General features: G+C 37.4%; 1 protein-coding gene across 5 annotated transcripts in view; it reads left to right on the forward strand.

The window, feature by feature from the left end:
* Positions 1–991: 991 nt before the first annotated feature.
* STXBP5L (syntaxin binding protein 5 like) overlaps positions 992–15,538 on the forward strand; it is a 191,367-nt gene continuing 176,820 nt past the window's right edge. For all 5 annotated transcript variants that reach the window (XM_017814800.1, XM_017814801.1, XM_017814802.1 and 2 more), the window contains exon 1: positions 992–1,308. In XM_017814800.1, coding sequence (XP_017670289.1) covers positions 1,111–1,308 — 198 coding nt within the window. In that variant the 5' untranslated portion in view covers positions 992–1,110. The remainder of the gene's footprint in view (positions 1,309–15,538) is intronic.

Genomic DNA, 15,538 nt, shown 5'->3' on the forward strand with positions numbered 1-15,538 from the left:
GAGGACGGGGGAGGGAGGGAGGGAAGAGGAGGAGGAGCTGCGGCTGACGCCGGCGGAGATTTCAGTACCTCGGAGAACGGCTGCGAGCTAGCCGGGCGGGCGGGAGCCGCCGCCGCCGCCGCCGCCCTCCGCTCCCCGCTCACCTGCCCCGCTCTGCTCCGCACCCGCCCCTCCCCGCCACAGGTCCCCCCGGCGCCGAAGGGAGCCCGGTCCCCCCGGAGCGGCCCCGGGAGGGAGCACGACAGCGGCACAGGCTCGGTGATCGGGACGGGCAGGGGGTGCGTCCCCGCGGGGACGGGACGGGTGTTCGGCCCGGGACGGCCAGGCTGGTGTAGGAGGTCGCTCGTTGCCATCGCTCGGTCCTCACGGAGCGGCGGCCGGGGCGGCGAGGAGAGCGAGGGGGCTCTCTGCCCACATCCCGCACCCTGCATCCCGCCGCGGGGCGGCCGCGCAGCCCCCGATCCGGAGCCCGAGGGGAGAGAGGAGCACCGAGGGCGGCAGCGGCTCCCGGCGTTTGCTGGGGTGGGCAGGGAAGCAGAGAGCGGGAGCCGCGGCAGCGGCTGGGAAGCGGGGATCCGCTTCTCCGAAACCCTGGGGGCGAAGGTTACCCCGGCTGAAAGGGGTCTTGAGGTGAAGGGGAGGTTGAATGTAGACGAATTTTGGCAGTTTTGTTGAAATAATCAAGTGCCGAGGGCAAATTTTAGGCAGATAAGATAGAGGGATGGATCCCGCTGATTTGGATGCCAGCTTGAATTTTTTATTTACTTCTCTGTTTTGACCACTGCTAAATGTGGATTTTGTGAGAGAACCCGATGGCGCTTGTTCCATTATTCCTTGTTTGAACGTAAATCTTAGTCCTGCTGCTTGTGGATTTTTTTTAAATTTATTTTTTAAAAGGACCTTTCCAAGTAGCTTTCACGTCTGACAAAATGAAGCCTTTGTATTTTTCAATCAATTATACCTAATATTGACGTCCTGTTTGGTACAAGAGACTTAAAGTGCTGCCTCACTCAGAGGACCATTAAAGACTTTCCTGGTCGCTACATGTAGCTGAATGTGTTACGACACATCCTTTCTCCCCCCCAAAATCTCCCGAAAGATTTTTCCAAAATGAAGAAATTTAATTTTCGCAAAGTTTTGGATGGTTTAACTGCCTCATCCCCCGGTGGAAGCAGTGGTGGTGGCAGTGGCAGTGGAAGTGGGGCTGGTGGTGGCTCCGTGCACCCAGGAGGGACTGCAGGAGCTGCAGGGACACCCAGAGAGGAGATCCAGGAGACGCTCACTTCAGATTATTTTCAAATTTGTAAGGTAAGGGCTGTATTTTTATTTTCTATGGAAATAATAAAAGCTGCGTTGAGTTGGAGGGGGGGGGGAACAGGAGGGCAGTAATCTGATACCAGTAAGCCTTTTACTTGAGAACTGCAGTGGTTGTATAAGGACTTTGGGATGAAAAGACAGATCTAGTGGATGCTTTTTTTCTTCCTGCTGCAGAGTTGGGGTGGTCAGTAAATTCATAGAAATCTTGATTTCTGCATTCAAGGCCAAATCCTAAGTTCACACTTGGATCCCAAACTGCTGACAAGATTGTGGGCAGGAAAGCAAATCAATTGGTGCTAGTACAGATAAAATAAGTGATTAGAAATTTTAAATTGTATATATCTACTTCCCCTTCTCACTCTTGTCATCCTCCGTGCCTTTTTTTTTTCTTTTAAGATAAAGGCACAAGCTAGAAATAAAAGACAGTGCACTGATTACTGAACATAAGACTTCAACTATTTGTGAGGGACTGGATGTACTTTCAGGATGGCTGTTTATCGTTACTACTAAAGATTATAATTGCATGACAGTAAACTTAGTGGGACAGCATGAATACCACAAGTTGCCAAATTTGTTTGGAATTGGTTTTCATGTTTTGGTCAGGTCCTTAAGTGAGAATTTTCTTTGAGTAGAAAGCGTAAGATATCCCTGCATGTTTTGTTTTGTATCTGTCTTCTGCAACAGAGCTTTCAGTGGTGCTCTTAAATGCACCAGTAAAGCAGTACAAACTATTTGGTACTTCTGACTAACTCTGAAATATAAAAATCATGTATTTGTAATGAAGAGCAAAAACAAAAGGAGATGATATATTATGGTCCTCTGCTGTTATCTTTAACTTCTATGTGAATTCTGTTGGCTTTACTGCAAGTTTTGTTTGCTTATTTGTTTTGATTAGAAGCTTCAAAACCAGAATTTTTAAGTAGTGCAATGTACATTATTAGGAGTAAATGGACTTCATCTATTAAGTATACTTTCCTTTTATTAACCAGATACCACTTGATTTGAAATTTAGGTTTTGGTCAACTCCCAGCACATTCTCATTTCTTTTTTGTGTTTTGCAAAGAAGAAAGCAATAGAAACAACCAAGACAAGCTGTAAGTTTGTGTGCAGAGCTAGTCCTTGTGAAACACACAGCTTCTCTCATCTCAGATACCATGTTTCTAATTCTGTTTGGCTTCCAGCTACAGCTAGTGTCAAAACTGCTACAGAGTTCAAGGGAAAAAGGATGAGCTCCTATGACTTAAAGACTCAGAGACTTCTGAAATAGGTTTTACATAATTCTATTTTTTTAGATACATAGTTTTTTATAGTTCTTTGCCATCCTGAAACAAAACAGGTTCAGGCCTATTAACTCAAGTTATTCTATAGTTTAACGGAGCATCAGTAATGAGTGCACACCTGCTTCCCAGAGTTGAATTGGACTCCTTTTGCTTATGGACAATAATAATTTAGCATTTTGTGAAACTCCAGGTATTCAGTACAGTGATTTCCTATTTTTGTCACTTAAGTAAAAAGATAATGCAAACAACCAAGATACATTAAAATATTATTAGAAGGTCTGACATTCTAAGACTTCTAAGTAAGGGTAAAGTCAACATGGTTCTTCATGTTTAAGTCATTTGATAGGGCCGAAGATCTATATTGAGTATGATATATTTTTATTTTGTATGACATTTGCAAAAATAAAAAAAACCATAAGATGAATTGAAATTATTTTTTGCCTAATCTCCATTATTTCTCTTCTTTGGCTTGATATTACCTGAAGACAGTTAGTATTATATTCTAATAGATCTACCTGGAAATAAATCTGATAGATCTACTTGGAAATAGATCTACTTAGTGTATAGGAATATGTCATTTGAAGAAGATTTCAGTAGGCTATATTTGCCTGCCTAAGCTCTCAGGTTGAAATGTTCTCAACAAAGTAAATATTTGTACAGGAAAGCTTTTGGTTGTTTGCAGCAGCTCTTGCTTATGAATGCATGCTACTGCAGAAGTCTATTGTATACGAAATACCAGCTTTGTTTTTTTTTTTTTAAAATACAAAGGTATGCCAAAAGCAAACTTCCAAAATACGAGGTGATTATGTGCTCCTAAAACACTGCAGTGTGTATTCAGTGGGCTCTACTCAATCAGCTCTGTTGCAGTTTAGTAACCTTATGAGGATGTTTGAATGAACCCACCAAACCTCGCAGGCCCCGATCCTGCGTTAGGCACTGTGCAAGTGCTCTGGAGGCAGTGGGACCTGACGCAGGCGCAGCTTTCACCCTCCCTGCTTCAGGGTGCAGGAGCCAAGCCATAATTTGTATCTCAATCACTTCAAATTAAATTAAAGACACAACAAGGCATACATAATCCGAATTCTGTCTTCCCCAAGCTTTTGTTGTATAGAACTTCTGATATTTCAATTGTGTATTTTCATGTTCAGTTACATAAGTTATACAGGCTGCATATTTAAGGATCCATGATCTGTGATCCTGCTGCACACAGAACTGAGTAAAGCTAATGGCAGTTTTGGTTTGTTATGATCTGCAGGATCAAGGCATGTGAGCTAACAGTCTAAGTAGCACCTCAGACTGGTTTTCCTTTCTTTTCTGATTATAAAAATCTTCATTTTAATGTGAAACATAAAAGCTGACTCATACTTAAGAATTAAAGGGCCTTACCCTGCAGTTTTTATGTAAATAAATTTCCTTTCTGAAGTTTGTGGGAGGTCTGCTTGACTGAAAGCACAGATCGAATCCTCTACCAGAAGACTTCCACTGGTAATACACCTGACTTCATTTGTAACACACCTGAAAACCATCTCTCCATTTTGTGACATTTTTAGGATGCTTATTACCACACTGTCTTCTTGAGATACAGATTAGAACTTAATAGAAGTAAACTGAATATTTCATTTTACACTGAGATGTTCACAATGAGTTACTTTTGGCATTTATATTTAACACATTAATGTAATCCTCTATGTTGAAAGAATGGAATATTTTTGAAACTATTGCATATGAAATAGCTATGGCCTGTTTTAAGCATAGTAAATTTAGATGTTGGTAGCTCTACTAATGAATCAATGGCACCATTTAAAAAGTATTCAAGCAATATGAAATTTTGTCATACCTATTTTGTGACAACAGGAAGCTGGGGTACAGTTTGTTATATTGAGGGGCTGCTCTTGGAATTTGGATATCCAAGTGGAAATCATGAAAGTATCAATTATAATTCACATTAATTGAATATGCAAGATAACAGCAGCATCCGAAATTTAGACGTGATCTAGTAGAATATACTAGTAAAGTCTGTGTTAATTTTAATTGGGATAGACCTAATTTCCTTGAGTTTGCTTCTTTCTATTTTCTCTCTGTATAGGTGTTGGTTTTTTTTTCTGACAAGGATTTTTTAGGCTCAACTGTGTTTGTCCAGAGCATTTAGAAACTAAAATACAGCACTGGGGAGAGATCTGCTATTAATACAGGAAGTGAGAAGATCACAGTTAGGATGCTTTAAATCATTTGTGTAGAACTTCGAGTAGAGGGAACCTAAAAGGAGAAAACAGTGATTTTATTACTTTTGCAGAGGGTTGTTTGTTGGGGGATGACGCAGCTGCGAAAAACCGAATAAGAATGAAGTTGTACATTTTTTGTACATAGAGTATGTTCTTCATGAAAATAAGTGCCCCGTATAGAACTACTTGACCTTTTATTGAAGAACAATCATAGGGTAGAATTTGTAGAGCATGAGGTTAATAACTTTAAGCAGAATATGTTTGAAATCAAGACCTCAGTTAAAAGCACAATAACAGTTGCACTTTACTAGACATACAATTAATCTGCTCCAGTATGTTTTCTTTAGCTGTAGGCAGCAACTAGATACCCTCGAAAAGGTTCAAGAACTGCCAATTTAGTCTTCTTCTCAAAGAATTACTTCCCAAATGCTGATGGTTATGGACTGCTTTAAACCCCAAAGCATGAGATAGCTATTCTTTTCCAAACTGGCCTTCATGTTATTACTGGGTAGTCTTGCAATCTAATAAGCATCCCTTTGTATCTTGCTGCATTATTGATAGTACAGTCATAGTTTCAGTATGCACATGATCCAGTCTTTATGTAAAACCCATGGAAGCAGGTATAGCTTTAGAATTTTGTTAAAACTCAAATGGAATCCCATGGCAGACTGCAATTGTGTCTTCCTAATCCTACTTACCTTTGACAAAAGCAGGCCTTCAAGATACAGCCAATCAGTAGCCAATTTAAATACCTCAATTATTTGGATTTCCTATCAGGTGGTCTTAAATCTTAATTCCTAGAGTTTATAGGTGGTAATACCTTATTTTGTCAACCTATGAAGATAAACATTTAGTCCTTCTGGCAGCAGTCAAGTAGATACTTCAACTGCACATGCAACATGATGCTATAGTTCAATGATAATAGAGAGAAGATGAATTTTGGAATGGCAATTAAAGCACAATGCTGCGGGAGCATATAATTCTATTTTTGGTTATGAAGAATAAAAAAAATAGTCTTGCTATCCCATAGTGTTTTAGTTAGCTTGAGCTGTTTGTTTAATTTCTCTTACCTCCTTAGTAAGGTCATGCAGGGAACAAAAAATAAAAGGTGTGTGAAGTGCTACATGTCAAAGAAAACCCATTTTAAAATTAGTATGATTACTTGTAAGTGCTCAGAGTTCATTCAGTATTTTAATGGTAAATAAGATAACGTTGGGAAGGATTTTTTCCTATATACCGGGGTTTGGATCTAAGGTTAGATGCAAAACCCTATTATGTTAAAACTACAGTCACAAATGACACTTCTAAATTAGGTTATAGTAATTTTATGAAATTCGTGGTAAGCAAAATGGATTTTTCTTTTTTAAATGTTTGTATTAATTAGAAATAGAATTCATCCATGATAAAGAGCATAGCATGTTAAAATCTTCTTTTTAAGGAACTTTGAAAATTATAAGGTACCTGTAGTAGCATAACTGGATTCACTTGTTTTGGTTTTTTTTGCAAATATCTATGGTTTTGCATCATTGTGTCTGGTTGTTAATCATGTATTAATCCTAAATGCATTAATGCAGAGCCTTCATAGCCAACCCATGCAATTACAGCTTCAAAATTATTTTCAGACTTTTACAAAAAGGTTACAAAACAAAGCACTCAAAAGTTCCACTTTTTAAAAATAAGTTTGCTTGCAAAGAGAACTTTTAATTACATGATCCCACATTTCTTCTTTAGGTTTAATTTAGCAAAACAAATAGTGTTTGCTCATTGGAAAGCACTTCAATATTTCTCTGCATACTTAAAACTCAGAGCATGCTTGAATATTAAGTTCCCTGTGGACTTTTGCAACAGAAGTGCTCACCACTGAAGTTCCGAAAGCTTTATAAACGTTAATGAATTGACCTTCACAATATTTCTGTGAGATGAAGAGGATATTATTCCCCCTGTATAGATGCCACAGAAAATCCCAAATGCCACAAACATTTAGTGTCCACTATCTTGAGTTTCCAGCTTGACCTGCTTTACATGTGTTTTTCTTGTAGCACATTTAACACTTTTATACCACATCTTTCCATTGCACCTCCCATTATTTTCACATTCTATTGCACCTATTGTGCACACCTACAGAATGATCTTTAGGCTACTTGTTCATACTGTTAATTTATACATCCACCTTAGATAGCCAGAATGGCTCTGAATTTCCTTTTTGTCTCAAATGACTGCAGGTGGATTTCTGGCTCCACACTGAACTTGTGAATTGCACCTGAGGTATACGAATACCATCAGCCTCTACTGTCTCAAACTGGTCAATCACAAAATGGGAAAATGATAAGCAGCCACATGTGAAAAGCTTAATTCACAACCATTGGCTTGCTCATTTATAACACTAAATGATAACAGCATTGATAGAATTTTTTTTCTGCAATTTTCTATCTGAATTGTACCCTGTACATTCCTATTTTGCACCAAATAGACAAGTTTGGCAGAAAACAACTCTTAAATTGTTTACTTTTGGTTTGCCCATAGGACAGGGGCATAGACTGTACTATGCATGGGGGAGACAGAAGTTCTATGGCAGAAAAAGATAATTAATCCTTACAAGTGGAGAACCAATTCATGCTGCATAGATTATCTTCATTAACGTATGTTCTAATCGTTCTGCTTTTTATGGTTGACCTTGCATTTTTAGCAATGTAAGAGTCATAGAATATCCTGAGTTGAAAGGGACCCACAAGGATCACTGAGCTCAACTCCTGAGTTCACAGATGGAAACCTAAAAGTTAAGCTATTTGCTGTAATTTTGTGTGCCATTTCAAATGGGTGCTTTGAGGTTTGGTTTGTTTTTATTTTGTTTTGGTTGGTTTTTTTTTTAATCTGTGGAATCATAGATATTTGAAAGGACCTTAAAGATCATTGAGTTCCAACCCCTCTCCCATGGGCAGAGACACCTTCCACTAGACTGTGTTGCTCCAAGCCCCATCCTGCCTGCCCTTGAACACTGCCAGGGATGGGGTACGCACAACCTCTCTAGACAACCTGTTCCAGTGTCTCACCATGCTAACAGTCAAGAATTTCTTCCTAGCCTTTGATCTAAACCTACCCTCTTTCCATTTAAGGCCATTCCCTCTTGTCCTATCACTACATACCCTTGTAAAATGTCCCTCTCCAGCTCTATTGTAACTCCTTTAGGTGCTGGAAGGTGCTATAAGAGCTTTCTCTTCTCCAGGCTGTACTCCAGCTGCTAGTGGAACTGGACACACGGGATATAATGTACATCACCTGTGGGCCACCACTTAGTTAATGAGAATTTTTCTCGCTATTGCACCGAGAAAAGCAGTTTTTATTCTCTTCTGGGAGGACAGAGGAAATTCAGCCTGGTTAGCCCACATAACAGGAGTGTTCTGATCAAATAACTGTCACGTAAAACATTGGTTGCATAAGCACCTTCTTTTTCCCCACTCATTTCTGAAAGAAAAAGACTTGTACATAATTTTTTTTAGGAAATGAATGAGAAAATAGTTAGAAGTTCGTGGATAAAATTATGAAGTGAAGATTTTTTCCAAGTAGAAATACAAATACTATGCCAAACATGCAGCTGTCCTCAGCAGAGGTAGACTAAATCTAAGACAGACCACATTCTTACTTAGTTTAGATGAGTATCTGTTTGATTCTTGTTCTGAGATGTCTGATACCCCCTGTGTATAGTGTATGCCCAAATCCCTTTTTGAGGTCTATGTGAAAATACTGTGAAAACTTAGCATTAGTATGCTCACTTTATAAACTGAGACAATGAAGCAGTAGAGAAGTGAACTAATATACCCTCCTAAACTACATGAATATACTGGTCTGTTGGCTATTCTAAGAAAAAGGGGTTATAAAAACAGCTTATGGGATGTATAAATTTGTCACAATGTGTGTTAGAATCATTACAGGGGAAAATTAGAGGAGTGTAGGATAAGAAGTACAAGTAATGTGCATCTGTGGAGAGGAGAGAAAGCAATATTGATAGGTACAGATGGCTGGCAAGTATGCTCAAATGTAATAAGATGTTATCTTTGTGCAGTGCTGTGTCCATTCCTAGCAGATCACCAGCAAAGACTATGAATAATAAAAAAATGCTAGAGACAATCTGTCAGCTGTCTCTAGGGTCAAAGTCTGACAAGGTACACTTTTTATGGTTCCCTTGAAGTTAAGTTGCATATAGTACTGAAAAAAAACCCATTAATATTAAAGGCTTTGAGGTGGTGAATGTGTGGACTCAAAAGTAATCTGATTGAATTCAGTGGTATATATGTAGGTGCATGTGTGTATGGTAATATATCCTTATGCATAATTTGAATCCAATAAATTAAAAATAATTGCTTGTGTTCCATTTGAAAATCTGTTACATAAGAATGCTGTGAGATCAGACACTCAGAAGTCAGGTCCCTTATTCAGCTGGTATTCAGTTATGTCTGTATCTGTGGCAATCTAGTCTTTATTTAATCTTTTTATTTTCTTGAAGTGTCTGCTTATATTTTGCTCCTGTCCTCCATCACATTTGTTTTGAACAGTGCCCAACGTAACGGGGATGCTGGATACTATTCTCTGTGTGTTCTTTGCAACAGTTCCTATGAGAAAATCTCTGTTATCCATTGGACATCACAAAAACTTATTCTAAATAAATTATGAATGCTTATCTCCACTTTGTTCATCCTGTTCTATCTATTGTACTCCTTAAGTGTGGAGATGTGCTTTCAGTTACACCTGTCCATCATCATTTGTGTTACAGTTACATTCTATTGTAGTTGTGGATTAATTGTAGTGAGTCTTCAGATCCCTAGTTTATTCGTTGTTTGTCCCTACATATATTTTTAAATGCTCACTGAATGAGGCAAAGGCAGGAAAAGTGGCATGTGGTTGTGTAAACATCCTTGGATATGGTGTCTTCATTTGTGTCTGTGAGCTCTGTCCTTGGTACCATTACGGGCAATGCAGAGGGGGATAATAATGTACAAGATGTGCTGGATTTCACTGATGTTAGAGGGGAAAAACCTGCCACAAAATATCTCCATATCATTTGGAATGTACCTTCACCATATGTGAGATGAGCTGCTGGTCGTCTTCAGATTAAATTCTTGATTCGACATCAGGAAAAAAATCTTCAGATTGCGCAGAGCATTTATTCAGGAAGAAGGTAGGAGAAGGTTAACTGTGAATTAGTATTAAATAGTAAGCAACATTGCTAATGCTAGTAATGAAATCTGGTAATAGCGTTTGTATACAAGAATGCCAAATTATGTTGCAAAATAGATTTTCACAGGAATAAACCAATAATACAGATTATATCAAAATAGATTTTTAAGACTGTGTTTCTATAGCTTCCTCCCCTGCCTCCTCCCCCTCAAAAAAAGAACCCTTGCCCAAAAAAAGAAACCCCTTTGCTACTGTGATAAGAAACTTTATCACAGTAGCAAAATTTTTTAAATCCTCCAACATGGCCAATTTTTAAAAAATTAAAATATTCTGAAAGCAGCAACCAAAACATTTGCTTCAGAAGAGTAACCACAATCAGCCATAACAGAACAGAACATAATCAGCCTAAAGTAGCAGAGTTTCAGAAAATCAAAAAATGGGAAGTCATGAAAAATTAATTAGAGTTATTGCTATGTTAGTCTGATGTAAATTCAATAAAACCAGTTTTGTTTGTTTTTTTCTTTTTTTAAATTTTTCATTAAAGTTATGAATTTTTTTTTCTCTGCATCCACAGTAAGACTGAGGACAAAAATATTTTCCTTTCAGGGCTATCAGATTAGTTTTTTACAATTCATGTAAATACCCATAAAACAGATCTCCATCAGATAGATGATATTCTAAACCAAGCTGTTTGAAGTTCTAGAGTAATACGGTTAAATGATGCAACAACAACAACATCAATAAGAACTGCTATTTGAATTACTTCAATTGTAATATTCTCCATTTGGACAGAAGTCTTGCTTGAGTAGGTAGGCCAAATTGAGCTTTGAAATCAGTGTTTTAGGGTTGGGGTTTTTTAAAAATAATTTTACATTATATCCAAGGCCAAATATAGTTTTGTTAACATCCATGGCATTTCTCTTGATTGGTGCCCTATTTCTTCTTGCCAGTTTAAATGGCAATAGTGTGAAGTACATTATAGCATATTTACTGTACAATGGATGCAATTCCTTTGTGTTCTCAATTTTTCCTCCCTTTCTGTATATTTGTCTGGGTTTGTTGGTGGTTTTTTTGTTTGTTTTTTTTTTTGTTTTTAAACTTGGTAGAGTTCTTTTAGAAAGAATAGGAAAGGAAGAGGTGAAATAATTTTGCATAACAACGTCCTCCCTTGAATTTAGGACTTCTCCAAAGGGCATGATACCTTCCTTGGGATGGTTATATCCATGTGTTACCCTGTAACTTATTAACTTACCACTGTAACTCAGTGCTGTGGTAGATGTAGCGAGATAGTGTAGTTGCCAAGCAGTTGCTTGGTCACAGCTACACTGATTTAAACAGATCAAGCAAGTAGTATTAAAATTCAACCATTCTGCTTTAGGCAGGTGGGATTGGAGTAGACATCTGCAGAGTTCCCTTCCACTCTCATCTGAGCTGTGAACTGGGAATAATGCAGCTCAAGGATCAATGTAATTTTATTTATTTGTGGATTTTTCTGTCTAAATTACATCATTTTGTGTGTTCAATACACTTCAGTGTATTTCAAGGAACAAGCATGAGAAGAATACTTTCTGAAATTCAAAAGGTCTTATTTTTCTCCTGTGGTTTACTGAACTTGGCTGTTTGTACCTATACGAATCACATGTAAATAGGACCATCCTTATTTGATAGTCTTCAGCATCCAGCTTGCAGAACTGAAAATAACAGTGGAAAAACACATCTCTGAAATATCTGCAGAGATTTTTGTCATGGAAGGAGGAACTTTAGAGAGGACTGCAAGATTCCTTCTTAATTTTAGTTGTTTATTTAAAGCTAATTGTCTGCAAGATGCCTTTGGATGTACTTTCTTTTTCAATGCCAAGCAATATGAGGAAATTTAAAAATTTTATGATGTGTGGTAGCATGTTTCAAAGAACAGTCATATGGTCTGCATACAGACTTTTTAAAAACAGTAGAGTGAAAACAATACAATACTAAAAGCGTAGACTTGATACTAATTTTTCAAACCTTGTTTTAGGTTTTTCAAGTACATTAAGCTGCTTCCAAAAAAAAATTAACTGACTTGTATATTATACATATGATTTATTTCAAATACTCTATAATCCCTCTTATTTTTCGTATAACTATCAGTGTATACTATTTGTGAAACTAAACTTTTTAAATTCAGATTGTGTTTGAAGTCTGCTTTAGGTCCAGGACAGCTATTTTCTCAAAATTCTACTGTAGCTAATTAAGTTGACCTTTTATAACAAAGTAAGTTTTGGAATTTAAAAATGAAAAGACAAACCAAATTTGCTTATTACTAAAAATATTATTCTTCTATACCAAAAGTTGTGTACTGAAATATGAAACTCTGATTGTGCCCTGTGTGTATCTTTTCTTCCTGCCCCTGCATTGCCTATTTCAGTAACATTTCTCTTTTTCCCTTGTGTACCCACATTTTCTGTTTTTATTCTGATGTGTTTTTCTCCACTAACACTGCTCCCCTTTTTCTTCCTCTCTGTTTTACTGCTGCTGGTGAAGATAATAAGCTCATAAGAAATACCCTGCTGAGACAAAGCAACGGCCCATATCACCCAGCAGTCTGACAGTGGCAGCACAATGTGTCACTTAGGAAGAGTAATAAGTTGGATCACTTTCTGCAGTCCATTCCCTTTCTAATCTCCCATCATCCACCATCACTGGATTTGAGATGTCAGAGAGTGTATCCTTAGCTGGTCCTTTTAAAATCCATTTATCAATAATGGCAATGAATCTGTCTAATGCCTTTTTGAGCCTTCTGATACTGTCAGCCTTCAAAACCTACGGCAGCAAATTTCAGAAGTTCATTACCTTTTTTTCTGTTTTAAACTAATCTTTCATTTATTTTGAATACTGTTGTTTTGCCAAATTTGTTTAACATACCCACTCACTTGATTATGCAAATCTTAGTCATATCCCCCCACAACCTTCTCCTCTCCAGACTGAAGTTGCAGTGCTTTTAGTGTTTCCTGATAAGGTCTCTGTCCATCACCTTGAGCATTAGTTGTCTTCCACAGGGAAGACAACTCTGTCCACAGAGACGACAGCTCTGGATCAGGTCTGTCTTTACTTCTTCAGATGTGGACACTAGAGCTCCATATAGTTCTCAAGTAATGGGCTCACACAGGTTTTACGTAGCAGCAAAATTATGCCCTCTGTGTTATTCTTTGTTCTTCCTGCTAATGTCCAACATTACTTGGCTTTTTGACTTGCTGCTGCATATTAAACCAAATACTTCAGAGGAATGCCAACCGTGCCCAAACGACTTTCCTGGCTTGTAAATGCAAGTTCCAAATTCAGCATTTGTAGACCTGTAGATTTACTTTTTTTCCCTTTAGATGCCTTATCTTACATATATCCACACTGAAGTTCACTAATCAACTTCTTGCCCAGTTAAGTCAGACTAGTGAGCTCTTTCAGGAGTTTGTCACCATCAGTAATGAATTTCACTATCTAAAGGATCTTACTATGAGCTATGAACGTGGAGATTTCAGTGTTCATTATCTTTTATAGGTAATCCTAATAATAAATAAAATTGGTCCAAGCACTCATCCATGAAGAATTATACTTGTGAATTTTTTTCACAGTAAAAATCCATAAAACTCTATCCTTTGCTTTCTGTTATCTAACCAGCTTTCAGTCCACAAATAAACCTTTTTCTTCAGTCCCATGACACCTTTGCTTTTTTAATAACATTGCTGTGGAATGTTATTGGAAGGCATTTGTAAAGCTTATGTATATTCATATCCCCTTTATTTACATACATGCTGACAGCCTCATAGAATTAGAGAAAACTAGTCATACAGGATTTCCCATTGAAGAAACTCTGCTGACTTCTGCAACAGTCTTTATCTGTGTGCTCTGTTAGTCTTTATTTTATCATCTTACCAGGGATAGCAATCAGCCTTCCCAGTCTACAGCTCCCTTTTGTAAATGGCTTTTCTCCAGATGACTGTTTCTAGCTTTACACCAAGAAGAATAGTTATCTGTGGGTACCTTTATCTAAAAACAATTAAGAAAAGCTAGTTTTTTAGAATATTCTCTGAACATGCTCAGAAGCCCTGGTTCCTAATGTAGGTTGAGAGCTAGATGGAATTCATGGCTTGGGTTTGGAAAGTTTTAGCTAAGCTCTGATTTTTACAAAAAGTATTCCTTTGAAAAATGAAAATGTAACTAATAAAAAATGTATCTCTCCTGTATTGTTTACTTAGGTTGGAAGCCTACTGATATCTTGTCCTCTTTCCATTTTTCATGAGTAGGGGTCAGTCTTACCAATCAGAGATTACAAACACAGAGGTCTATAAATGAGGGATGTCATGGTTTTACAGCAGCATAATACATAGCAGCTCATCTGGAAAGGCACCCATTTTCACCACTACAACCTTTGAGTACCACAGTACTAAAAATAGTACTGTAGTGGTGAAAATGCTGTAATCATTGACATTTTTTAATTTCCTTTATAGCCGAATAAGAGGCTAGAGAGGTTTCAGTCAACACTTCATCCTCTGTTTTGTAAACCAATCAATTACTTCTTCAATGAGGTTTCTGCATGTGCACATTGGTCACAATTTGGAAGCAGGCTCTATATATATCCTGAGTCACAGGTTTAGAGTACATAGTTGAATTTCAACAAATAGACATCTTCTCAAAAATTATTTACCTAAGTAAATATGTTTGCTGTCAGATGTTACGCAAACCTGGGTATCTATAAAATATTAGCAGAAAAATTATGAATTTTAGGTTTATGCAAATTAACAGCAACACTTTTGGCTATAAACCCTATTAATTGGCTGATACAGTTTAAAATTTGGTTTAGTTCTATATTTTCTGGAACTATTTAGAAAATATTATAATCACTTTTAGAAACGGTGCCTTTGCAGTCAGATATAAACGACCACAGATAGAAATTAAGAAAAACTCTTATACTGAAAAATTGCATTATGCACCATATGAACAATTACACTGGATATTGCATATTAGTATTAGTGCAATTTTTTTTTTTCAGCTAATGAAATATGTTATGGTATCTTAGACAGGAAAGGATCGTTGTGTTCTGTACAAGATGTTGAAATGTTCATTGGTAGATTACTAGCAAGCCCAAATAATCAATTTCCTATATTAATTTAGGTAAATTGGTTGTGTAAAGATTACTTTAATGACAGATAAATGCAATTCACTGCTTAAAATTATTTAAAAGAGGATTTAAGAGAGAATAACAAAGCTGAACAAAGATTTATTCTGAAAATATATCTGCATTGTAATTGTTCTGTTTCAAAAATTTATTTTGCATATAGCACATAAACTGTATGTCCTAGGGAGCACAGACTGCCTCTAGAGACAGCATGCCAAAAAAGGAGGCATAAAAGGAAGATGGATAATGTGGAGAAAAGCAGTCCTGGCTCCATCTGCTGTCTGGTTTTTTTTTTCTCTCTCCCTCTTTTTTTTTTTTTTTTGACATCTTCTTGCTTGGGGCATTTGTGGTAGTTAGGTCCTATATTTCTTTGAACCCTGACTGATTTTTCCAGCATA

Source organism: Lepidothrix coronata, unplaced genomic scaffold (assembly GCF_001604755.1).
Source record: "Lepidothrix coronata isolate B3197 unplaced genomic scaffold, Lepidothrix_coronata-1.0 Scaffold46, whole genome shotgun sequence".
Classification (NCBI taxonomy): domain Eukaryota; kingdom Metazoa; phylum Chordata; class Aves; order Passeriformes; family Pipridae; genus Lepidothrix; species Lepidothrix coronata.